General features: G+C 39.6%; 2 protein-coding genes across 7 annotated transcripts in view; one reads left to right on the top strand and one right to left on the bottom strand.

The window, feature by feature from the left end:
• LOC137978792 (XK-related protein 6-like) overlaps positions 1-1,042 on the top strand; it is a 2,227-nt gene extending 1,185 nt beyond the window's left edge. Inside the window, exon 1 of the mRNA XM_068825863.1 lies at positions 1-1,042. This exon is cut by the window's left edge and continues 1,185 nt beyond it. Within this exon, the coding sequence (XP_068681964.1) occupies positions 1-490 (490 nt within the window). The 3' untranslated portion in view covers positions 491-1,042.
• A 4,840-nt stretch (positions 1,043-5,882) lies between these two features.
• The window catches only part of LOC137980476 (uncharacterized), a 43,973-nt gene continuing 23,785 nt past the window's right edge, over positions 5,883-26,070 (bottom strand). For all 6 annotated transcript variants that reach the window (XM_068827933.1, XM_068827932.1, XM_068827935.1 and 3 more), the window contains 26 exons: positions 25,727-25,833; positions 24,889-25,009; positions 24,470-24,492; positions 24,144-24,309; positions 23,060-23,160; positions 22,841-22,954; positions 22,491-22,547; positions 21,603-21,636; positions 20,548-20,627; positions 19,958-20,026; positions 19,404-19,505; positions 18,223-18,399; positions 17,783-17,900; positions 14,497-14,525; positions 13,279-13,461; positions 12,240-12,327; positions 12,030-12,124; positions 11,530-11,643; positions 11,130-11,186; positions 9,722-9,755; positions 9,150-9,229; positions 8,911-8,979; positions 8,698-8,802; positions 8,302-8,377; positions 7,878-7,990; positions 5,883-6,781 (listed from right to left, as the gene is read on the bottom strand). In XM_068827933.1, coding sequence (XP_068684034.1) covers positions 6,659-6,781; positions 7,878-7,990; positions 8,302-8,377; positions 8,698-8,802; positions 8,911-8,979; positions 9,150-9,229; positions 9,722-9,755; positions 11,130-11,186; positions 11,530-11,643; positions 12,030-12,124; positions 12,240-12,327; positions 13,279-13,461; positions 14,497-14,525; positions 17,783-17,900; positions 18,223-18,399; positions 19,404-19,505; positions 19,958-20,026; positions 20,548-20,627; positions 21,603-21,636; positions 22,491-22,547; positions 22,841-22,954; positions 23,060-23,160; positions 24,144-24,309; positions 24,470-24,492; positions 24,889-25,009; positions 25,727-25,833 — 2,435 coding nt within the window. In that variant the 3' untranslated portion in view covers positions 5,883-6,658. The remainder of the gene's footprint in view (positions 6,782-7,877; positions 7,991-8,301; positions 8,378-8,697; positions 8,803-8,910; positions 8,980-9,149; positions 9,230-9,721; positions 9,756-11,129; positions 11,187-11,529; positions 11,644-12,029; positions 12,125-12,239; positions 12,328-13,278; positions 13,462-14,496; positions 14,526-17,782; positions 17,901-18,222; positions 18,400-19,403; positions 19,506-19,957; positions 20,027-20,547; positions 20,628-21,602; positions 21,637-22,490; positions 22,548-22,840; positions 22,955-23,059; positions 23,161-24,143; positions 24,310-24,469; positions 24,493-24,888; positions 25,010-25,726; positions 25,834-26,070) is intronic.

Consider the following 26,070-nt stretch of genomic DNA (forward strand, 5'->3'; position numbering starts at 1 on the left):
CCATGAATACTTCACGGAGAAGAAGATTTGGTGGATTGCGTCTCTCCTAATGCCTTGTTACATCTTCGTTTACATGGGATTTAAGGTGAAAGAACTAGATTCGAAATTCTTTGACATCAAACTTGGCAGATCCGTGATCTCTTCCAGCCTTTTCTACGTCTGTTTTATAGCCGAGAATATCTTGATGACTTCATTATTTTTTGCTTGGACAAAGACCACTCATAGAAACTGGAGTCAGTGGGTTTCTAATATTATAATGATTCTTGTTACAGTTTTTTCTCTGTTGGGTACTCTGATGCATCTGTTGTTCACGTACGCTTATCTTCGAAAACCACACCGGGTTTCGCCAACTTATGGCCAGCAAATCATGGATCCAATAGGAGATTTTGCCGGTATTAGCCAATCACTATCTCATTTAAAAACTCGTGGTTTTGTATCAAACTTTTCGCTGCTGGAGGTGCAGAATGCAACAACTATGCAGTGCAGATAAAACTACCCTATATATGAAATTCGGGGCCTAAACCTTGCTTAAAATCTGGTGTTTACATTGCATCAGTGCGGTGATTTTGGTGACTAAAGTTCTTTTTTCTTACATAGACCGGGCGTTCGTCTTGTCAGTACCTGAAGAAAAACCTTGGCCAACGGTCACGTAACATGGAGAATATTTGCGCAAAAAGAAATACGGCACCGTATTCTCTTTTAAATCCAGCAAACTCATAGGTACGGTTAAAATCAGGTAGCGCATTCTGCAACTGAGCTGATACATAAGAAAAAAGAGAACTAAGACCATAACTGGTTGTTCTAGGTTTATTGAGGGACAGAATGTACTTTACGCGAAGATCATGCATAAGAAGGGGACGGGAGAGAAAACCTATTTTTCATGTAATCAGAATAACCCTTTTTTTCAAAAAAACAAAAAAAGCATACTTTTATCAAGTAATACGAGGAAATTTTCAATGCGCTTATTTCATAGAGATGTAGAGCTTGACTTTCGTAGTAAGAGAACAGGTGATGTGCAAATATAAATCTCGTTATTCTCTTATTTACACTATTATACCGTTTCTTTGACACGAGAATTACAGCGAAATGAAAGCACAACTTTGTCGCGAATTATCTATGATAAAAACTTGTTCAGAAATGCAAAATCTAAGTCAACAGCACACAGCAGGCCTACTCCTGAGTATCTGGCTAGAAATCTATTCCGCTGGCCGCGCTTCAGCCATTCGATGAGGGCCAGTCTCGTGCTTCTTAAGTTGCCTCGCTCGTGCCCAAAAAGAATTCTGGGTAATTCTGCCATTCCATGACAAGGCAAGGCTCCCGAGTCTCATTTCATAGTTTTTTTTACAAGTGTCGGGCCACCCAGTCCTACCAGCAAATTACCGCATGGATTAAAGCTTTTAGCTTTCAGAACTCGCCCAAATTCTATCGGTAGGTCCTGAAATTCGTCCACAGAAAGGCCAGAGCGACAACTTCACTCGTGAACCGCCATGTTTACAACAGAGCATTTTAGGCGTCCCAGTCTGCATGAAACCATCTCTCGGCTCTGTCTGAGACAAGACCAGATACGCGCGGTTCTTACGTTACGGTTATACCTATAAAGTCAACTGAAATGTCAATTTCTGGTATTAAAAAAAAACACCAGTATGTTAATTTTTTTTGGTAGACTAGTATGGTGGCCCAGTATTATCATAGTAAAATATGTAAGTTTTTGACGAGAAAAGAATAAAAAATGGAAAGAAAGGAAAAATATAAGCCATCCAGATAGAAAAAAGGGAGAAAAATAGTATTTTAATAAACAATGATATAAAGTAAAAAAATATTTGTTGACAAATTAAAAAGAAAAAAAAGTAAAGAAAAATAATTTAAGCACTAAAAATATTAAAAAAATACATATAATTGAAAAAAAAAGAAAGAAAGAAAAAACTTTTTAAGTCAACATCGAAAATCAACATTGAAAATCAACATCGAAAATCAACATCAAAAATAAACATTGAAAATACAACATTGAAAATCAACGTTGGAAATCGACATAAGAAAAAAAAACACGTTGTTTCCACGTGGCCTGTCGTTATCATAGACCAGGATGCTTTGCACGCATATTCAATAAAGTTCAACCATCAGAGAGGTGATTAGAAGCTCCAGCCTGATACATCAGGGTTGTTTGGACGGTACTTGATATCTGCAGTATGTGATAACCAAAGTGTACATATTGTGAGCACGAGAGAGGAAAACAAAAGGGGAACAATGCATTGTTCATAAACCAGTGCAGTGGTCCATCATTCTCGTAGCCCGTGAAGACTTTAATCTGCGGACTTCAGCGGAGGTTGAGACCTGGGTGACCCATATCGAAGAGAAATCGCCCGAGACTTCCATTCGCTAAACATGTACTGTACGGGTCCGCAAGTGATCCCATATGGAACGCAAATGATCCCCATTTTAGACCGCAAATGATCCCGAAAAAAGGACTGATGAATGGCATGGAGGGTGGAATGGTCTGGAAAGAGAATTAATGTGAAGAGCGCTTTTTTTTTTTAAATTAAAAATCGCTTTAAATGTCTCACACAGGTTTCTGTCTCATTTTAGTTTTCCAGAAAGACTGAATTTTGTTTTCTGACCACGATGTTATAAATTTGCCACATTTAATGATCGGACACAATCATCAAAAACTAACTTGGACGCAGTTCTAAACTGATTCTGACCAGGGGCCCGTTTCTCGAACCCTGCGAGCAGGGTCTCTTTCGATCTTCCTAGAAAAATCGGGTCTGCCAGCGGCCTTGATTCAGGGACATTTCGTATTGAGCATGCAAATGTATTTGGGTGTCAGTCACGCATGACCAGTAACTGCAAAACCACGAAACGATTACAAACAGTCGGTATATTCGAACAACTCTGGCAAACACACGCAGAGTTCGAGAAACGGGCGCCTCGTCACAATCAATTTAGAACTGCGTCCAAGTTAGTTTTTGATGATTGTATCCGATAATTAAATCTGGCAAATTTATAACATCGTGGTCAGAAAACAAAATTCAGTCTTTCTGGAAAACTTGAATGAGACAGAAACCTGTGTGAGCCATTTAAAGTGATTTTTAATAAAAAAAATAAGCGCTCGATCTTCACATTAATTCTCTGTCCAGACCATTCCACCCTCAATGCCATTCCCCAATTTTTTTTCATTTGCGGTCCAAAATGGGGATCATTTGCGTTCCATTTTTATGGGATCATTTGCGGTCCTGGTATCATTTGCGGTATAGTTTGGGGATCATTTGAGGACCCGTACAGTACTGTTTGGCGAATGGAATTCGCGGGCGATTTCTCTTCGATATGGGTCACCCGGGTCTCAACCTCCGCTGAAGTCCGCAGATTAAAGTCTTCACGGGCTACGAGAATGATGGACCACTGCACTGGCTTATGAACAATGCATTGTTCCCCTTTTGTTTTCCTCTCTCGTGCTCACAATATGTACACTTTGGTTATCACATACTGCAGATATCAAGTACCGTCCAAACAACCCTGATGTATCAGGCTGGAGCTTCTAATCACCTCTCTGATGATTGAACTTTATTGAATATGCGTGCAAAGCATCCTGGTCTATGATAACGACAGGCCACGTGGAAACAACGTGTTTTTTTTTCTTATGTCGATTTCCAACGTTGATTTTCAATGTTGTATTTTCAATGTTTATTTTTAATGTTGATTTTCGATGTTGATTTTCAATGTTGATTTTCGCTGTTGATTTTCAAAGTTTTTTCTTTCTTTCTTTTTTTTTTTCAATTATATGTATTTTTTTAATATTTTTAGTGCTTAAATTATTTTTCTTTACTTTTTTTCTTTTTAATTTGTCAACAAATATTTTTTTACTTTATATCATTGTTTATTAAAATACTATTTTTCTCCCTTTTTTCTATCTGGATGGCTTATATTTTTCCTTTCTTTCCATTTTTTATTCTTTTCTCGTCAAAAACTTACATATTTTACTATGATAATACTGGGCCACCATAGACTAGGTATCGGACACCCAGAACATTTACGCATGCGCTGACGGAATGTTTGAACAAGAGAGAAAAACGCAGTACCTCCAGACACCGGCGCTGGAGCGTCGTACCAAACGAGTCATCCCGGGATTTCGGCCCGTGCGATCGCTTTTGGACGCAGTTGGCCCTTCGCTGCTTTCTGCTACCGACCTTGTCTCCCGGTACGGCATTGAGGGAGAGATATGTCGGCCCCTAAACCATATGTGACAAATCCCACGCCTACTCACAGCTCCAAACCGCCCTTGTCAATATAGCGTAAGAATTAGATGGCTTATATATTCAAGAGAAAAGTCATTTTATCTGTCATATGGTAAGCACTAGAGTCGCAGATTACAAAGTGTACGCATGCGCCCTACTAAAGGTAACATACATACAGTCATAAGCTTTTTCCGAATAAGTACAGGAGCTAATATCTTCGAGACATTACATTTACAGCTAAAATACATAACATATACAGATACCTACTAAATACATAATACTAAAAGATGTATTCATTAAAAAGAAAAGCCGCTGTACAAAATGCGGCCCTGGATTGTCTTTTAAAACCAGTAAACTCATAGGTACGGATAAAATCAGGTAGCGCATTCCGCAACTTAGCTGATACGTAAGAAAAAAGAGAACTAAGACCATAACTGGTTGTTCCAGGTTTATTGAGAAACAGGATGTGATTTCCGCGAAGATCATGCATAAGAAGGGGACGGGAGAGAAAACGTATTTTTCATGTAATCAGAAAAACCCTTTCTTCAAAAAAAAAAAAAAAAAAAAACAGCAAAAAACAAAACAACAGCAAAAAACCACATACTTTTATCAAGTAATACGACGAAATTTTGAATGCGCTTATTGCACAGAGATGTCGAGCTTGACTTTCGTAGTAAGAGGACAGGTAATCTGCAAATATAAATATCGTTCTTCTCTTATTTACACTATTATATGTTTCTTTGACACGAGAATTACAGCGAAATGAAAGCACAACTTTGTCGCGAATTATCTATGATAAAAACTTGTTCAGAAATGCAAAATCTAAGTTAACAGCACACAGCAGGCCTACTCCTGAGTATCTGGCTAGAAATCTATTCCTCTGGCCGCGCTTCAGCCATTCGATGAGGGCCAGTCTCGTGCTTCTTAAGTTGCCTCGCTCGTGCCCAAAAAGAATTCTGGGTAATTCTGCCATTCCATGACAAGGCAAGGCTCCCGAGTCTCATTTCATAGTTTTTTTTACAAGTGTCGGGCCACCCAGTCCTACCAGCAAATTACCGCATGGATTAAAGCTTTTAGCTTTCAGAACTCGCCCAAATTCTATCGGTAGGTCCTGAAATTCGTCCACAGAAAGGCCAGAGCGACAACTTCACTCGTGAACCACCATGTTTACAACAGAGCATTTTAGGCGTCCCATTCTGCATGAAACCATCTCTCGGCTCTGTCTGAGACAAGACCAGATACGCGCGGTTCTTACGTTACGGTTATACCTATAAAGTCAACTGAAATGTCAATTTCTGGTATTAAAAAAAAACACCAGTATGTTAATTTTTTTTGGTAGACTAGGTATCGGAGAGCCAGAACATTTACGCATGCGCTGACGGAATGTTTGAACAAGAGAGAAAAACGCAGTACCTCCAGACACCGGCGCTGGAGCGTCGTACCAAACGAGTCATCCCGGGATTTCGGCCCGTGCGATCGCTTTTGGACGCAGTTGGCCCTTCGCTGCTTTCTGCTACCGACCTTGCCTCCCGGTACGGCATTGACGGAGAGATATGTCGGCCCCTAAACCATATGTGACAAATCCCACGCCCACTCACAGCTCCAAACCGCCCTTGTCAATATAGCGTAAGAATTAGATGGCTTATATATTCAAGAGAAAAGTCATTTTATCTGTCATATGGTAAGCACTGGAGTCGCAGATTAGAAAGTGTGCGCATGCGCCCTGGTAAAGGTAAGATACATACAGGCATAAGCTTTATTTCATCTCGAATTTATTATTCTCGAGACATTACATTTACAGCTAAAATACATAGCATATACAGATACCTACTAAATGCATAATATTTAAAGATATGTTCATTAAAGAGAAAAGCCGCTGTACAAAATGCGGGCCTGGATTCTCTTTTAAAACCAGTAAACTCAGTGGTACGGATAGCAATCCGCCATTTAGCTGATACGTAAGAAAAAGATTTAAAACCATAACTTGTTGTTCTAGGTTTATTGAGGGACGGAATGTAATGTAGGTTACGATCACCGGTTGTTACCTTAACTTCTTGGTGTAAGTTGTAGAGTGCTAATCCTAGGCAACTCTTTCGGTTTCTTAACTACACTTGAAGTCCTTGCAGAAACTCAGCGATCTTGAAACGAAGATACTCGTAGATTTCATTTTACTGACGACAACGATAGATAAATGAAAGCATTTCATTTCACGCATTTGTATTATTGTAAAGAAAAGCGTGCCATATTTAAGGTACCAAACTGATGCGTCATTTCAACTAAGTTCAAATGTGTCTTGGCTCATTCTAACTAAGTAAAAAATGTTACAGTTTCAATGTGAAATCCGAGTGCATTTTTAGAATTCGCTCTCAATGCCTCATGAAAAATTTCCCGGTTTGTCTTACTGCAATAAAGCTATTTTTTCCAGGTTGTCAATCCCCGACAATCTGCAAAAGCAATTTCTCTATGTCTCCTTTCATCTGGTCCTCAATTACTTGTTTCAGAGTGACTCCGGTCTTCTTTTGATATTCTGTTTTGATCTCAGCGAGATCAACCTAAAAGTGGGAAAAATAGTCGCAATAAATACTATTTATAATTTTGAATAGCTCGTATTTGGTGCTTGAAGATACTGAATCTCCTGCGATTATTGTATCTGACTTGTAAAAAGAATGGTTATAGTTCAGAAGGTTATGTTCCGTCTATATATTTATCTATATTAGAAAATTGTCATTGTGTGATGTAGAACAAGTTTCAATCGAGTATCGTAAAACCAAAACCAAAGTAATTCCTTTGGCCAATCAAAAAGGACGGAGAAGGAGAAACTGAAACTGAAAGACAATCCAGTAAACCAATCAAAACTCGAAGTAATTCACGTAGCCGACTCAAAGCGCGGAAAAATGTGCACACCTGGGCCACGATTGGTTTTGGTTTCACTTCTGATTTGTTGAAAAAGTAGCCCGAGAACTTTGAACCAATCACTGAGTGAAGTAGAGCGGTTTTCAAATGAGTGTCGTAAAACCAAAACCATAGTAATTACTTTAACCAATCAAAAAGGACGGAGACAATCCAGTAAACCAATCAAAACTCGAAGTAATTACACGTAGCCGACACAAAAGGCGGGAAAATGTGCACGCGCGAGCCACAATTGGTTTTGGTTTTACTTCTGATTGGTTGAAAAAGTGGCGCAAAAACTTTGAACCAATCACTGAGTGAAGTAGATGCAAAACCAAAGTAATTCGCTAATTACTTTCGACACTCAATTGAAAACCGCTCTAAATGCAAAACCAAAGCAATTCGCTAATTACTTTCGACACTCAATTGAAAACCGCTCTATCTAAAATGCAAATTAGATTAACATTTGAATTATATTAAAGCCTAGAATTGTATACAAGCTGCCTTAATACTGTGCTGCATTTCTGTGCATTTCATTTTCGTGTTCACTCCTTATTTTGTACGTAATAATGCTTAAAACATTCTCGAACAATTGGATGCGCTTAAATCGAGCATAGCGGTGACGCTCTAACTTACAAACTGAAACGATGGTTTTGATCTTAACAAATGAGCATGGCTTTTCAACCACTATTTCTATTTTTGCATTTTCTTGTGGGCTAAAGTTATACTTGTTCTTTGCTGAATTCTGAGAACACTTACTTCTGATCGTGTGATGACAACACGAATAACGTCCTTGGTGTCAGCGGATATTCCACCAAGCGCATTCTCCAGCACTTCGGCGAAATAAAGCGGAGCATTACGCGTGCAGCGAACTAACAAAACAAACAAAGGAACCAACAAGTGTCATGAAATACATAAAAATGTTGCAATACAAGAATCGTTTTTTAAGCTTATGACAGAAGTATAACATATATCTAAAATTTACTTTCAAAGCATAGAGGAAATATAGAAACTTAAAACTCTAAAAAAATTAACGAGGCATTCAGAGCTTTACATGAAAGATGTTAAGCATCATCATCAACTGGGAACTCGGAAAAACCCGAGCCCCAGATGGGATTTGAACCCACGACCCACCGTGACCCAGTACGGAGATTCAGAGATTTCTACTTTAAATTTCCTTTACCTATGGCTTCGATGGAATCGTGGAAATCTCCCGTTAGCTCTTCATTTATAGAATCCATAATGTCTTTCTTGGCGACCTGTAACAATAATAGATGTGACACGTGTTTTGTCATAGAAGGTAGGCAGAGTTAGCTTCCAAACCCTAGCCTATTCAAAGTGTTCAGATCTCGGGGAGTGGCTAAAATATGACTGAATCAGCCAACTAGGGCTGGTGGTTCGTTCCTCGTGTATTCCGCCACTGAGTTTATTGTGATATCTATCATTTTCGCAGCAATTCTCTCCGCTCGCCTGGAACAGAGTTCCTAGAAGTCCTCCTCCAGCACTTACCGAGTTAATTCGGAATGCGACTCGGTATCAACATCAATGTAAATGAAACTTAAACAAAAGAGACACTTACGTATTTGTATGCTTCAAATGTCGCGTTTAATTGTGACAGGCTTCTGCTTGTTAAAATATTAACAAATACTGATTCATTGGTCCCCCATTTTTCCTTTTCACCAGCCTGAAAAGAAAACAATTTCCATTACAGATTTAAGACTACTTGAAAAACTCGAAAAACGTAAAACAAAGAGCAACATTGCAATGCAATCATGATGCTGAAATTTCTGACCTCAAAGAGTTTCTTGGCATCTTCGTATGCTCTATTTTCGTCAACTTTTTTGGAATTACTTCGTGTTGCCTGTGGGATAAAAACAGGATGGGTGTTGGGCGAAGAAATTTCGCAATCTTAGATCTAATTAATGCCTTTCAGTATTACTCGAGGTTACCAATATACTTCAGAAAATTACTTACTATCCTTACGGTATATACAAAAACGTTCAACTATCAGTCAGATTTGTATCAGCTTACCTGCGCAAGCTTAATAAGAGTTGTTTGAAGATCGCCACTGGTTTCGCTCTCTATTTCATCAATGAGATCCCTGCCATGAACTAAAAAAGCAACATGTGTTTAAAAGATCTTTAAAAAAATTTCTGGGGCTACCATCACAACCAATAACTGTTCAAAAAAGCCATTTGCATCAAGTCAGCTGTATTTAGGTGGAGTCATGAACCATTCCTCCTTCCACTGCAATCGTAGCTGAGCTGAGCTCCAGTGGAACTCAACCTGGCCCAAGGGCCGGTTTTCTTCGGGTACTTCGATTTTCCTTCCTTGCCAAAAGCGACACACAGCCAATCACATCTGGTTGTGGTGCTCTTCTCCCACATCAACTACGGACCGTTTACGGCTGCCAGAGGAGCCTATTTTATGCTCTCGTCCTGATGTCGTGAGCTGCGCCTTTCAAAATTCAGTCCTCAAGACTGTAACAAAGGCTGACTGGTACAGCCACCTATTGTATTGTATTGTATTTTATTGTATTCATTTAATTCTATTCTAGATGTCAAACAGGAAAATCACGATCATAAAGTCCATGTACTACTTACCTTTTTTAAATACTGATTTTATCGCTTGAATTTCCTGTGATTGAAGAAAGAATAGGTTCACTATTTCAATGACCAAATAGACATAATCTAATTTTACTTGAAAATTGACTAATTTTATCCTATGATATTTTTTTTATGCCGAAAACAAACTCGATCTGCGCAATTATACAAATAATGCTATCTGAAGGAACAGCAGAACTAAAGTAACATCAAATTGTTGAGGCCAGATCATCTGGCACTAAATAAGTCCATTTCGTAACGCCTTTCTCACTTGCGGTTCAATCAAAGGGAACACAAGAGGCTGGTAATTCTCATTCTAATTATATAGCTGCATTAAAATCCAATATTGCCAACAGATCTATTTTTGCCAAGTGTCCAAATTTAAAATAAACTGGATAGTTTTTGCCGGAACGTTTCCTTCAGCTTTGAACAAACCGTCCAATTTGAGGAAGAGGAAAATCTGGATACTTTCCATCAACCAATCAAATGTCAAGATAAATAAATGAACCCGGCGAATATTGGCCAATCAGGTTGCAGCTATTATCACTGCTTTTAAACATTAGCGAGCGATCATCGTTCTTAGGGTTTTGTTTTGTGTTGTATAATGGCCCAATTTCCCGACTTTTCTCTTCACCTTTTTGACGACCCAGAGTTTCAAATGGAGTCTTCAGCTAGGTTTTCAGAGATAGATGCTACTGATTTACTCGAGATGAGGGAGAATAATCAGAGCAAGAATACTCAAAGAAGCACAAAAAAGTCAGTTAAAGTGTTTGACCTGTGGCGTGCTGAGCGAAGCGAAGTGAGAAAGCTTGAGGAGATTCCCGAACACGCGCTTGACGACGTTCTTTGGATGCTATATAATTACCAATGGACTGCCAAATTAGACTCGGCCTACGGCCTCGTCCAATTTTGGCTGTCCTCAGAATTTTTCTCATTCAATTATTTCCAAATTGGATAGCATGTAGTCCTATTACAGATACAAATCGCAGCCATACATGAGAGTTATGTAGGTGCGAACAACACTGCATGGAGAAAGTTTTCAAGGCCCCCTCGGAATCGTCAAAGCCTGAAGCCTTGAGAACAAGTTTTCCCACATCGCAAGTAATCGCGTAATTACAGCAGTTTTAAATTGAGTGTCGCAAAACCCGAAAGAAGTACTTCCGATAATGAACAATAGATCAATTATAAGCAACAGAAAGCCACAGCCAATCTAGATTTCCGCACATGGCGCCGCGCGCGGTACTAAGCGAGGGGAAAAACGCTAGAGAGCGACTCGTGATTGGTTTTTCTGAGAATGGGGCGCGGAATTTTCAAAAAAATTCCAAAGCGTATCAATTCAACTTTTAAACTTCGATAGTCACTTCTTCACTTGATCTACCTACATATGCTCGGCATGCAAATGTCTTACCTCAGAGCTGCGTGAACACAAGATCTCTATCAACACTGCTTCGTTGGTTCCCAGTCCCTGCGGGTTACATAAAAAGGAACAGGTAAACGGGTTTCAAGAATTAGAACTACAGCGTAAACCCTACTAATACAACAATAATGCAGGCCCGTAAGGGTCTAAATTTATCTGGACTAAGATAAACGAATTGCTGGTGTGAGCCCCGACATTATGGCTGACATAGTATTACATGGTTTGCTTTCCGGTTTAAAGATTCGAGTACCGAAAGCTTGCAAACCCAAGGGCATAGAGGGACGGAACATTGTGAACGGAGTTCGGGGATCCCAAGTGCATCTTGCAGGCTCATTCATTGTAAACAATTGCCAGTACACTGATTTTTGTTTGTTTTGAGTGTTTGACATACCGACATAGCATCACGGAGAGAATTAGCGTCGTATAATTCAGGTGACGACATCAGAGCAACTATGGCGTCTTCAAACTTGCCGCCGAGGTCGGACTTCAATTCTTCAGTGAGATTCTGAAAGAAAGATTAACAAAAAAAAATATATATGAGTTTCTCGCTTAAAATAATACAATGACAAGATAAGGTTACCAGTTTCCTTGAAAGCGTAAATACATTAGCAGGAATTTGTCGGGCGTTTTGCTTTCATTTCGTCCTTTCATCATTGACAAAATTCCAACAAAGCAAATGGCCAGGGGAGAAGGAGGAGAGGGATGAAGTGACAGGACCGTGGTAGGGGGGGGGGGGGGGGAGGAGGGGGAGGTGGAGACAGGTGGGTAGATCAAGAGAGATAAGGGTGCATGTTTTCTCATAGGTTATAGAATGGATTGGATAATCAGTTTAAGTAAAATTGTTTGCACGAACATTAGATAATACAAAATAGTGGTTGTCTGATAGCTGACCTTATCGTACTCCTGTTGAAATTTAGCCGCGATCTCTTGTCGTTGCTCGTGAGTGCGTGATCCCAGCACTGCCACAATGGCATCTTCGTCACTACCTGTGGTTTAATAAAATTCCGTTGAAATCTTAATAGAGATAAAATAAAGGGAGCCAGTATAAAACCAATGGCGCTAAGAAAGAGTATCTGTTAAGTGAATCAATATGCTCCTCACCGAAACCCTTCATGGCATTTTTCAATGTTTCGGCGTCTTCCGTCGGATTGAAGTTCTCCGCTGGCTTCAGTGTACCGTGATATTCAGGCTGAAAAGAAAAGATGCGACCCTATTAGACCTTATTCACGATGGTCGCCATGTTGGATTTGCTATTATCATGCAAATTAGCAACACACTTCTGAGGGGGCAAACAACACAAGTTCGAGAGGTTATAACGAACATCTTAGCCACACAGATGAGTTTTTTCACGTTTATTGAATGTTTATTACCTAAGTAGTAAAATGGAATGATTACACAAGTTATTTCGATGTTTGTTTAGTGAAAAATGAGCAGATAACGAAGTAGAAAGTCAAAATGTCAAAGGCAATCAAATATATAACATTATTATAACAGGTACTTAATTCTAAATTCTAAAATATACTTTTAGCAATGTTATTTCAATATTTTGACAAGCCGATTTTCCGCAATTTTCCTTTTTTGCTATGTTTGCCCTCAGCATAACACATGGCTAATTTGCATGACAATTTGAAAACTAAGATGGCGGCTATCGTGAATAAGGCCTATTTATGGAATGCATAAATGGCGGCCAAAAATGTATTCTTTTGTTCAGTGTGCTAATTAGACTCACCAGCCTCGCTCTCAAGGAACATTTCTTTTGTATTTTGTCCATGAAAACGAGGCTAGTGAGTTTAATTAGCACATAAACAAAAGAACATTTTTTTGGCCGTTATTCATAAATTCGATCTATACCACTTTACTTTCTTTGACCGGCAGGTACAGAACACAGGTCACAGGTCATTGTTTTACCAATACAGAAAGTATCTTAAACAGTCATAAAAGCTAACCTTAGGCCTAAGGCCTAAAGAAAAGTTTTTAGTCCTAAAGTTCGCTTTTATGAATGTTTAGGGTACTTTCTGTGTTGGTAAAACAATGACCTGTGACCTGTGTTTGTACCTGCCGTTCTTTGACGCCTTTTGTTTTTATGGAAGTGTTACAATTTGGCCAAAATTAAAATACACAATTTTCAGTTTTTGCTTACCTTCTCGGTGCTTAGTTGGGGTCTTTCTTCATCCCTTTTTTCTTCGTCTTGGTTTTCGGATCCTTTGTCGTTTTCTCTTGGTTTTCCAGCTTCCTCTGAATTTTGATCAGGAACAACTTTGTCTTCAACAGGTTTTTCGTCTGGTTTACTTTCACTAGGTTTCTGCGGGCTTGGCTTTTCATCCTGGGAAAGAAAAATGCTTTTAGTTTACCGTGATATTATCATTCCAAGTACAAGTGCAATTGCTCATCAGCCTTTTTTCTCTACATTTTTTTATAAGGTTTTTTAAAAGGTTTTTTTTCAAAATTCTCAAGTGCCATTCGCTGCTAATCTAGTCAGTCCTAGATTAAGTATTCCTTTTCCTCATTTGCAAACGACAAACTTAACAGTGAAAATTGTTTTAAGTGTCGTCCAAATGGTAACAACCGTTTACGAAACGGAAATTTGCTCTGGCGACATCGTTCACAAAAGTTGTCTTTGTCAAGAGTTGGCCCGCTCTAACCTCAACTGAGAAATGCGCAAGGGATAGGAAACAAGGTTGTTCGAGATAGTCCCCATTGTATGTGCCAGGGTGTGAGGGGCTTTTTCTGACATACTCTAGTCTCTTTTTGAAAGGCTTATTTTGCAAATTTTTCTCTTCTGACAAAGCTTTTAAGGATATCTATATATTTTTCTGTAAACTGAAGTTTTCGAAAGAATTGTTAAATCATGTCTGCTTAGCAGCATGCCCAATAGTCTATACGGCCAGAAATTGTGGATTCTTGACCTAGGCCGGATCTTTCGCTTTCGACGAAGAGTATTCGACGAAGTTTTATCCATTTTCAAAAGGGATATGTATTTTTTTCACTTTTTGACGTGAATGCTCCCCCTAAAAAACTGATTTTTCAAATCCGATGAATCAAGTCTTTTCAATATATTCAACAGGGCCGCTGAACGAAATGTCGCCACTCGCACGCCTCATGGCGCATGCCCTGTTGACAATAGTCACAAAGGAGTCCTGGATACTAGATCAATCCGCAGAGAAAAAGTTGCGGATTAAAAAATATTCAGATGCGCGTGGAAGGGGCCTTGGTCTACTCCCGGTTCGTCTGCGGGAACAAGAGAAACGAGATTCAGGAACACGTGATCTGTGATATGTAAAGAACAATAGAGGTTTTGTCTGATCTTCGTTCAAGGTCTGCGATTTCCTATGTAAAAGGACTGTTGTTATTGTTTTACCTTCGACTTCTCATCATCTGATCCAGTGTCTGGCGATAAAAACGTAATGTTAGTTTGTCATTACAAAATTTTTATGTAGTAACGTGGTGATTGAGGAGGGACGAGTCGTAACCATGTCAACCAAAATGAATGACAACGAGGCTACTTGCATTATATTTGTGTTACAAAATTTATTGATAGAGAGATTTAGCATAGCGTCTCCGGAAAACGGCATCTGGCAAAAACCAGGAACTCATCAAGCGGAACCTTCATCTCCTATACTTGGCCTAAGAGACAACCCTTTCCCGAGTAGATTTATTTATAGAACGCTCCCATTGGGAAACTCAGCTCACCCACTTTTGAAAAAGCCAATCAAAACAGAGCTTTCTCAGGATTAGCAGACATAGAGCTCATTTCCGGTCTTTTATCAACATATATCGAGCAACTTCTCAAAAGAGAGAGAATAGTAAGAATAAAGAACATCCATACTTTCACGAAAAGCAGCAGCAAACTTTCTATTTTGAGTACATGTACAGAATCACTTTTTGTCACTGTTGCGATGTCGGTAGCTTCGCTTCCATTTACAGACCTCGTTACTGAGTCACAAATGCAAGATCCTAAATGAGTGATATGAGCCATACCAAGAGAGAATGAGGGGACAGAGAGGGAGGCTCCCGGTCCAGCCCTTGGGATATGTCATGTCCACAAAAGTTATTTTTAGACGAGCGGAAGTCTTTTTACTAGCGGAAGTCTGTCTTCCGAGGCGTCCGCATGCAGGCCAACCTCGATCTGATGTTTGAACGGATATGAATATTCGTCACCCTTTCACGTGCGCCGCCATTTTCTCTTTTTACTAAGAACCTGAGAGCGAGGTAAGACTGTGTGCGGACGTCTCGGAAGACAGACTTTCGCTCGTCTGAAAATAACTTTTCGTGGACATGACATATCCTGGCTAATGCCCTGAGCCTCCCTCTCTGTCCCCTCATTTTCTCTTGGCCATACCTTTTCAATTTTCACCCCATGCCACCTTTAATTTGCATCCCAAATTTTATGAAGGAGCTCAGTGTAGAAGCTTTGGCATAGTGAAATCATTAGATATAGACAATCTAATCCAGCAAATACTTATTTCTTTTCTTTTACCATTTTCGACTACAGGTCCAACTAGACTGGAATCTAAATGCTGAAATTTCTTTAGGTTTCTATATAGAGGCCTGTTCAAGTAAAATGGCGGAGATTTCAATTATTTACATCATCCTAGGTTTTCGATTTCAGGGAAAGCGATTGGATGTTCCCTTCTTTTTCATTTAATTCATACCGGTGGCATCTTAATCGAAGCCACGAATCGCTTGATTTTAGGGAAGATATTCTTTCGATCAATCCCACTGCTAATGCGTCAAAACAGGCGGGCGATAAATGCCCCCGCAAAAAGTACGAACGAGATAAGCGCCTAATTTTTTCCCGCCTCTGGCTCGATGACTGTGTGAAACTGGAACTACGCGTATTTTACTTCAGCTAGCGAGTCTTAAGAAAAGTGTGTATTATGCAAGTAAAACCCGGTCTTAGATTGAATCCGTGTTTACCTACAACCATCAGTGGACAGACATGCCTCTTGAACATAATTTTACACTTGACCTTATTTCTGTTGTAGGACTTATTCAACGATTTGCCCTCCCCCACCCCCCCCTCCCCACCCCTCCGCCCCCCGCCCGCATTCAATGTTGTGTAAAGACTAGTTCAGTTAGGAGACGTGCTGTGTGGAAAATCTCACATTTCAGCCCAACATTAAATGGAGGGGAAGAGGGGTGGGGTGTCAAAGTCGGAAACTGTGATTTTGTTTCATGTGGATGTAAGGATCCCAAATGACTTTGTCACTGATTGTAGGTTAGATTCATTTGGTGAGCCTCATTTTACATCGGTTGAATATGCACTCAGATGAATTGAAGGAACTTTTTTGGAGCCTAAATTAAGCCCAAAGAAAAATTAGGGTCTTTTGGGTATTAAACGTGGACATCATTTGACTTACCATACAAAAGTAAATAATGAAAAGAACTCAGTTGGGTTGAGCATCTTCTTCGTTGTAGAGGGGTGGTGAAGACACAGGACTATAGACCTGGTACAGTTTTATGTTCAATTACAACGTTGTAATTTTGAGAGTGAATGGATGAGTGTGTGAATACAGAAACCGATAAGATGCTAAAAAACATTAAGAAGATGTGTTGAGATGCGCAAGACAGAGCTGGAGGAAAGGTATAGGTCTTTTCAATCCTTTTTTGGAGGGTTGATAGCTGATTTAAACTACAGGTAGAGTGCATATGCATCCTTGGAAAATGAGGGTCACCAACTTGACCTAGGTCAAAACGGATTCAACCTGAGACCGGATTTGATATTGTAAATGAAAGAACCAATTTAATTCCCCTTTTGTTGGGTCCAATTGCCAAACCCGCCTCGTTCCCAGACCAGACGTCGTTTATCGATCAATGAAGGTCTGGGTATGACTATTTCAGAGTCTGATAATGCTATAATCAACTTGTTTGGATTCAAGAACTTGATAAAAAGGAGTGATTGTGCAAAATTATAAGACAAGCAAAACAAAGACAACTACCGTAAGAGAGTGATAAGAAAGTGCAACAAAGACAAGTGCAGTTGCAATAAAATATTTGTATTTTTACATGGTGCTTACAGAGAATAGCTTATATGTGCAGCACAATATTATACAAAAGTGTGAAAACGTGCGCTTACATTTATCCGAAAATACGCTTCACTTCCGGGGATCGGGAGCAAATGGTAATCGCCAGATGTCGTGCGCGACGGAGGGGCGACACGCGAAGGGAGGGGAAAAACGAAACCATCCAACAAATAAACAACAAAAAAAGGATCTATGCGTTAAAAGTTACGAATCTGCGCGATTCCCAGTCACTCGTGGTCTCCGGAGCAAAAACAAGTTACAAGGTGCACCTCTCTACGTACTGCTTGATCTCCTATACATATTTACACTTCTATATTTATTTATACTTACATTTACTATATTTATTTGTTCAAGCGGTGAGTTAAAAATTGATCAAATATACACAGACACACATGCTGATAAATTATAGAAATTAGAGGCAAGATTGAAAAAAAAATTGCGTACATACGAACGGAACGAAATTGATCAATCCGAATCCAGTACTCTCGAGAAAGAAAATAAATGCTTTACATTGAAACGCAAAATTTCATTTAAAATTAAGGAAAGTACACATAATTGAATTGAAGTAAAAAATGGTTGATTGTTTGTTCGCAAACTTCCAAAGGACAGTTTAGCGTATACCTTTCAATTTTGGTAAAAGAACTTTCTTCAATTCGTTGCTACAATTCTTGTCAACTTCCGTGGCAAGTTTGGGTTTATAGGCAGCGTTGTACGTCTTCTCAATCTCTTCTATGTTACTCTAAAAATAAAGAGAGAAATAGCAAGATCTTTGTATCACTTTCATTGCACCGTTAACAAACAGCAACCAAAACCTGACTTGAAAAAAAAAAACCTTTCTGTCATCATGACCAAAGTCATCATTGTCAATGTCGTCGGCAACATTGTCATCAGCGTAATCGTCATTAATTTCGTTTGTGTTTTGTAACAGAGGCAAATCCAGTATGTATTGAGGACCACAGCATTCAATTATACCAACAACTATACTCATCGTCAGCTCATAATTCGCGTCAATCGTATGGTGGGAAAACTAAAAGGTGACTTAATTCCCGAGCGCCGTGTACCTCTCCAAGAATTCTCCTTGTAGCTGTTTTGGTGTCTTTGTCCCGAAGTGCTTCTTGCAGTTTGTCCGCGAGAAACTGGTTCTTGTTTCGGACGCATTTGAGAAGAATCTGCAATCCTTCGCACAGGTCACCTGACATCTCCGAATTAATTGTGTCCTCCATCTCACATTTGGCCCACTTCGACGAGAAAAGAATTAAAGATAAGTAAATAAGTAAGGTCATTTTAATTACGCGTTTCGTCTGAATCGTTAAAACTGATTCATACAGACCGCGTGAGTAAATTTTCTCAGAATATAATGACATGTTTGTTACACGCACTATTTGACCTTTCTTTATTATATGAAGGGGTTGAGTATTTCTAATGATCCGAATCTCGTTTCCCGAAATTCTTTGGTCGTATGTCCGCTGCCGTAAGTTCCCTGTATCCACCCTTCGAAAAAAGGAAGTTGGAGGCATGAAACTTCACAATTTGTTTTCTTTTTCTACTCATGGAAATATGTGAAGACAAGCTTTCTGTACCTTGGTCCCAGAGGTTTTTATTCAGCCGCGAGAGAGCCGTGAGAGAGCCGCGAGAGAGCCGCGGGAGAGCCGCGAGAGAGCCGCGAAGCGGCAGGAGGAGAAAAAAACTCGGATTACCTTGGACTTGAATCTCACTTTCATGCAGACGCCTGGGTCAGCATCTGACCCCCAGGCTCGGATTGGTTGATAATTTTACAAACACGCAAATCAATATGATTGGTTCGTTTGATTGGTAATATACCGAGGAGACACGTGATTGCTAAGTCGCCATTGGTCCCTTTTGTAATTATCAATTTGACGCCTTTGACAGCTGGCGTCTGCAGCGTCTGCATGAAAGTGAGATTCAAGTCCAAGGTAACCAGAGGTTTTTCTCTTCTCTCTCGCGGCTCAAGAAAAACCTCTCTGTGATCAGGGAAAGCTCTCTGAAACAAGCAGATACTAAAGTTCACAAATGGCCGTAGTCTGGACTCGGCTGAAAAGCCTTCGAGAAACAAGCCCTAGGTTTGTTGTCATTGAGGTTCAATGAGAAAAAGTCGAAAAAGCTATTCACTATGAAGATGAAAAAAATCATTCCAAATAGGCATTGAAAAACAAAACAAACAAATTACTAGAAAATAAATAAACAAAGGAAAAAGAAAAATTGAACGCAATCCGCTATTTACCTCCTTGTATTCAGGCAACATGGCCCTCAATTGAGCAAAACTGCGGGTTGTGAAAATCTCAATGAACGTTTCTTCATCCGTTCCCCACTTCTTTATGCCAGCCTAGAAAGAGAAAAGTATCCGCATCCCTTTTTTTTTGACTCGCTATGTCAATTAAAACACAAGGCAGCAATTGTTCGCGACTCTTCTTGGGTTTCACATGACGTCACGGCCGCCATGTTGGTGTCCCGATCCAATCCTCCGGGAATTGAAAGCTATTACTATGCTAACGTCTTCTTTTGTTTTCGTTGAAAAACATGGCTGTTGAGTGAACCGTGAGTGAAACCCAAGAATTGAATTGTTTTCCACATGGAAACTTCAGTGCAAATTCTAATTTATCGGATTTCCTGAACCCGGCCTTTCTTCGCCAACTATAGAAAATTCTATCAAACCTACATGTAAAAATTTGGTACAACTAAAACGCGTATCCATTCGTTAAAAATTGGTTGGGTGAAGGAAAAGTAGGCTTTCGCCACTTTAAAAGAAACAATGCTGTTGATCCCTCAGTCTCTTACCTCTAACAAAGATTCCGCGTCTTTGTGCGCTAAATCGCTATTGATCTCCTCACCTTCTTCCCGCTGACCCTAACAACCGATAACGACAGTTAGTTTCTTTGCTTCGAATTGATATAGATGCGCTTTGCGATTAGGTATTAAATTCGGGCAATTTTCGTTTCTCAGCCAATCAAAAGCAAAAACAAAACCAATGGGGTGTACGTCACGCGGCTTTTCCCTCGCTTTTCGACGACAACATGGATTTTCTACGGTGTTGATTAGTTGCTTTCTGATTAATTGTCCGGCAGTCCTGTGATTGGCCGAAAGAAACAACATTGATTTTACCTTCAAACAACATTTATTTTAGAAATTGATTTTATCAAACGAGTTAATAAAGGTCGAATAACCACCGTGAAAGATTTGGAAAGCTGACGTTTCGAGCGTTAGCCCTTCGCTCCGACGAAGCGCTAACGCTCGAAAATCGTATTTTTGAATTTACTCAAGGCATTGATTTCCCGAGAAACCTGGAACTGAATTACAAGGATGAGGCCCCCAAGAAGTGCAGCATTTTGTTGGATGAACACCACTAACTCCATCGAAAACAAACTAACCTTGCACAATTCAACGAGTAATGTCTGGAAATCTCCGCTGGTTTCGTCCTTGATAACTTCTATTAGATCTTTTCTGTACTCTAAAGGAGATAACAAAAATGCTGATATTTTTTGGAAGATATATGAATTAAAGCCGTATATTCTAACTGCAAGACAGCGAATTTGTGGGCCCAGGGATAATTGGTTAAAATATATTTTTAGATTGCGCCCATGCTGTAAAGGTTATTTTTATCTATTGTTCCCATGACGTCCACTTTTCCACTAACTGCTGACCAATAAGGTGTCCTCCTGGAAATAACACTACGTAATATGACGCAGTAATATGAAAATAATAACACTACGTAATATGACGCAGCGCAATCACACGCTCCAACATGAGTTGGAATCTCGATCAAGCCTAAATTGATAAAAACTTCGTCAATCACTAGGATGATCTTTCACGAAATTCTTGTGTTTTGACGGCAATGGGGAAACTCAAGTTTTTGCGACCCGTGGATCGTGAAAGCTGGAATCTCTCGGTGGTTTATACTGCGCCAAATTCAAATCAAGGTGTCAGATTTCAAACAGAGCGCAATCACCTCCTTCCTTCTGATATCTTGTAAAAAAAACTCGTAATCTTCTGGTTCACTTAAACCAAGCACTGTTTTCAAGCAAAAACTTCGAAAATGAGATTCTAAAATCTCGTCAGACCCATCTGCTTATACATCCATGACACGTTATATATAACAAAAATCCCATTGAATTTTTTAGTTTTTTACTGTGCAACAAAGACGCCCTTTGAGAAAAGTGACGAAAACTGTTATAATAATTTTTACCCGTTTGGACTCAGGATTGAGGTTAGGATTTAAGGTTAGATGGTTCGGGACCAGGGATGCATAATCGATGCACTTAGCCTGCTCACGGGATTCCCGAGGGATTCCTTCGGCGGAGAAACTGAGAGCAGGCTTCAACCCGTTGGATCCGCAGACTGCAGCTTAAAACTGCTCACCCTCCACAACAGTTCAATGCAAAGTCCTTTTCAATTTAAAAAGGGATAAACATTTTACAGTACTTACTTTTTTTGTACGCTTGTCTGATGCCTGCTATTTCCTAGAAAAATTAAAGTCAGACGAATTATAATTGCAACCAGCCCCATATTACCACATTAATTTTCACACGAGAATTTTGGGATCTATCAAACGAGTTCATACATACAAGGTAAATAAACCACCGTAAGAACGATTTGTAAGCTGATGTTTCGAGAGCTTATAGTCCTTGATTAGGACGTTTGATACAACCTCGTCCCCAGGGCTTTTCTCCAATGAGAGGGGAGAAAAGCCCAGGGAACGAGGTTGCGATTGATAAGACCAAACTTTCTTGTTTCACTTGCAAATGACGCAGCACCAACGTTTTTTCGAAACAAACCCATTCATTCATCTTATCTTAAGCCAGTTTAAGAAGGGGTCCTCATTTGAAGACTGCGTTTTGTATATGGAGCTGCCACTTAAAGGGGTGCCTAAAACACCCTTCTGGTATGTTGGCTACGCCATGTTATTTAACATTTAACACTAAAGACTGCAATGCCGTGTAACGATCTATGCATTACGTTGGATCAACACAAATAGTGATAGGCATAAACACACCACTTTTCGGACAGATCAAACAACGTTCACGAAGGCATTCGCTTCAAAGTTGAACCTCGGTCGGCCAAACCTAGCATGATCAGCGCTCAAACTGGAAAGCAGACGTAGATAGACAGCTGTTTCGGGCTTGTTGGCGCTCGTCAGTGCGCGCGTCTCCCTACGCCCGCGCTACTCGCGGCTCGCGGCTCGCGGCTTCGCCCCTCGCATATCACGTTCTCTCAGCGGATTTTTGAGCAAAAGAAACACTGATACCAGTCTAATTTATCCTTGAAAATACGAATACGAACTATTCGTTAAAGTTCACAGGCTTTACTTTCTTACCGCGTTTGTTCTTATTGAGAACATCTCAAGCAATATCAACTCCTTGGTGAAGAAACCCTAAGAAATAGGATATTATTTGGTATAATTATCATACTAAACAAAGCACCAGTCCGAGAAATCAGGGAATTTTGCGACAAAAAATAATCAACGATGCCGTGCGTTATACGGACAAGAATAGGTGAGTGAGACTGAGGAGGAGGAAAGTGGACACGCGTGAACCGAGCGTGACGAGAATTATAATGCGCGAAGCATCCGCGAGAATAACCACATTCTTTTCTTTTACTTGTGCAAGCCACAAATATCTGTTCTTCGCGCAGTGGAAATAATCATGTAATGACCGATGGACCCACCTTCATCGCTAAGTTGAGAGTTCTTGCATCGTACTGGGCTTTGGGCAAAGAAAAGGCAGCCAACGCTTCCAGAAGATCATCGTCCAATTTCTCGTCCAAGGATTCAAATAATTCCTTGTTAAAATATACAATAAAGAAAAAAGGTCGGTCATAAAACATCATCATCAACATCGTCTGCCGTCATCGTCATCAGCGAAATTAAATCATACTAATGTTTACCTTTTGATATCTGGAATTATAATCATCCACTAATTTTTTCGCTTTGTCCCTGTTTTCGAGGTTTCTGCAAACAATCCCCTTTATTTTCTTTTTGTTTTCAGCTTTGGAATAAGAACGTAAATAAATCGACTTAGTCTGGAAAAAGAGGACACTGTACAATATTAAGTTAAATTAAGACTCTTCCGTGCTCAGTATTCCTCGTGTTTACTCTACGGTTTTACAAACAATGTTATCTACCTTTTTGCAGATACGGCAGCCATTTTGGTTTCTATTGTTTCAAAAGACATTATGGGATGCTCAGGGGGCAAATACATATGGGCATCCCATAATAGCTATTTGAAACAATAGAAATCAAAATGGCCGCCGTATCTGCAAAAAGGTCTATGGACTTTGTCAGACTGAGGTGGAGAAAAGCTGCTTCCCAGATCCCTCACGTTCTTTTCCCCTTCACATCTTCGCTCCTTCATCTGACTATGCGTAATACCAAAGCCCCACATCGAGACGGATACTCTTCTAATATTTTATTGAATCTCTCATGGCCCTGGTTAGGGAAACTATCAACAAAGACAAATCGTTTGCATTGATTGTTTTTGCTATTCTCATATTTGGTCAAAAAAGGATAATGTGAAGACTATATCTCTGAAAAACACATAGGCACGTTGGTTGAAGAATCATTCTAAATTTATTGGATCAACCGGCGCAGTTACTTCTGCAGTAATAGTGAAAGGTTATGGGCCTGTTAAAAGTCTCACTTTTTCAGACTGTTTTTTTCGTTACCGCGTGACTAAAGTTTCTCCCTAGGATCATCTAAAAGTCTTCAAAGGATGATATAGACAGAAGTTTCATGCTGATAACTAACGCTACAAACCTCACAAACTATTGGAAACTGAAACAATAGAGCGTTTTCACTCACGTGACAAAAATAAATGCTAATTTGATGAAACACAAGAAACTATTTGCATAAAAATAGAGTTCAATTCACAGAGGATTAGTTTGGAACAGCAACATGGCCGCTGTTTCTTTGTTTTGGAACATTAACATGGCTGCCGTGACGTCATTTGAAAATGCTCTATAAGCAGCTTACCATCAATCGCGTTTCGTAGTTCTGAATAATCCATGTTGTCGACTTGAGGTGGGCCTTTCTTGACTGTTTTAGATGACCTCTTGTTAACAGAAGATTTTGGGTCAGTTTTTTTTCCAGGGGAGCTACCTTGCTTTAAACTCCTTTTGCTTGCATTGCCCGCTTTCTCCTGGTAGAATAAATTAGAACACAATTCTGTCAATTGTGTACTGATCTTTCAGTGTCAATCGCCAACACGTGAAGTGCTCAGATCTAAGAGATTCTTCATGACGAGTTTTTCTTGTGAATTAGATTTAGAAAAAAAAAAGACAGACTCAGATAAAACCAACCTTTTCCTTTTGTTTCTCTGCTCCTGTGATAAAGCGAAAGTATGTAAATTAACATATAGTGCGGTGGTCGTAGAGAATCAAATTTATTACACACAGCAATCACTACCAGTCTACTCAATGGCAAGGATCTTGCTGAAAAAAGCTATTTATTCGTATCAAAGTAGCCCAGAGACGTGGACACAGGGACTGCCACCTTTTCTCGGGCTTGTTTGATACTTCAAAGGTCGCTTCCGGCCCGGGTCCTTCGCACCGGTACAAATTTAACATATATATTGAAAAAGGCTAAGCATCACCTCTTTCCACGTTTGAAACAGGTTCCGCATTTTCGGTGCCCATCGATTACACAATCGGTTTTACAGACCTGCATACCTGAAAAATTACACCAGTTTGTGATAAGAGAAATAAAAAATAAACCGAACCTTTCTTTAGCCTGGGAAGGATCAGTTTCTTCAGATTTTCACTGAATTTCGCTTCAGCATCTATCCTGAGATCTTTCTTGTACAGGGACTTATATCCAGCTACGAAATCCGCTAACTCATCCTACAGCAGAAAAGAAATGCCTCAGGAGAATAAATATAAGAAATGGACAGAGAAATACGGACTACACCAAGAAGAAAGTCGAATAAAAATAGTCTAATAGTATGGCGGGTATCGATCTTAGGAAAAGAAGGCTAACTTTTCCATAATGCTTTTGTCCCTCGAACAGAAGAATCGTTTAGGACATAATGTGCGAAAAGGAAAACAATATCATTTTTAGAGGGGAAAATGCTCATTTATGGCCAAAGTACTAAGCATGATCTATAACTTAAGAAAAAAGATGCCACAGATTTTTAGAGACTTTATACGCTCAAGGAGAAAATTGAGAAGCTCATCCATCTCACACTCTTCTTGAAGAGTTTTACAAAAAAAAACCTGAAAGAGTCTCGTAAAATGATCTCCATAGAATCTGAGTGGTAAACGAAATCTTCTCAGCCAATCAGAAGCTGGGAGGTAAATGCATTTTCAGCCCACACGCTTAACATTTGGCCCGCTGACCGAAAGCTCCTAGATCGATGGGGCAGAAGATTTTATCCCCGCGTGTATCGGTAATAATGGTAATTCTCTTCTTGAGTAATAATTCAAATACCAACTGACGGTACTAGAATTTAGGTTCTAGATATATCGTACCTATTATAATATTTACCCTGAAACTAACCCTAACAACAGCAAAAACGAATCAAGACAATGTAAAAAAATACTAAGAGACAAATTACATACTGTTGTGCTCGTAAGAATAATACGGCCTGCTGTGTCTGTATCTTCCTTCTCTAAAGAACTGTGCAGTTTTGCAGCGTAAAAACGTGCGGGATCACGAGAGTATTTCACTGAAGTGGGATAAAGAGATAAGAACGTAAAACATGATTAGCATTTAAAGTTTTACTAAATAGACAATTGATCAACAAGACTGAGAGGTGGATCTAAACAAAACAATCACCTTTTTACAGACTTCAAAGTCACTAACACTGATCACGAATTAGCCGATACACAACCAAAGAGATTGCGTTTTTACCAAGCACGTCAGTAAATAGGAGTTATATGATCAGGTGCTCATGAGCTCCTGA

The sequence above is a fragment of the Montipora foliosa genome, chromosome 12 (assembly GCF_036669935.1).
Source record: "Montipora foliosa isolate CH-2021 chromosome 12, ASM3666993v2, whole genome shotgun sequence".
Lineage (NCBI taxonomy): Eukaryota > Metazoa > Cnidaria > Anthozoa > Scleractinia > Acroporidae > Montipora > Montipora foliosa.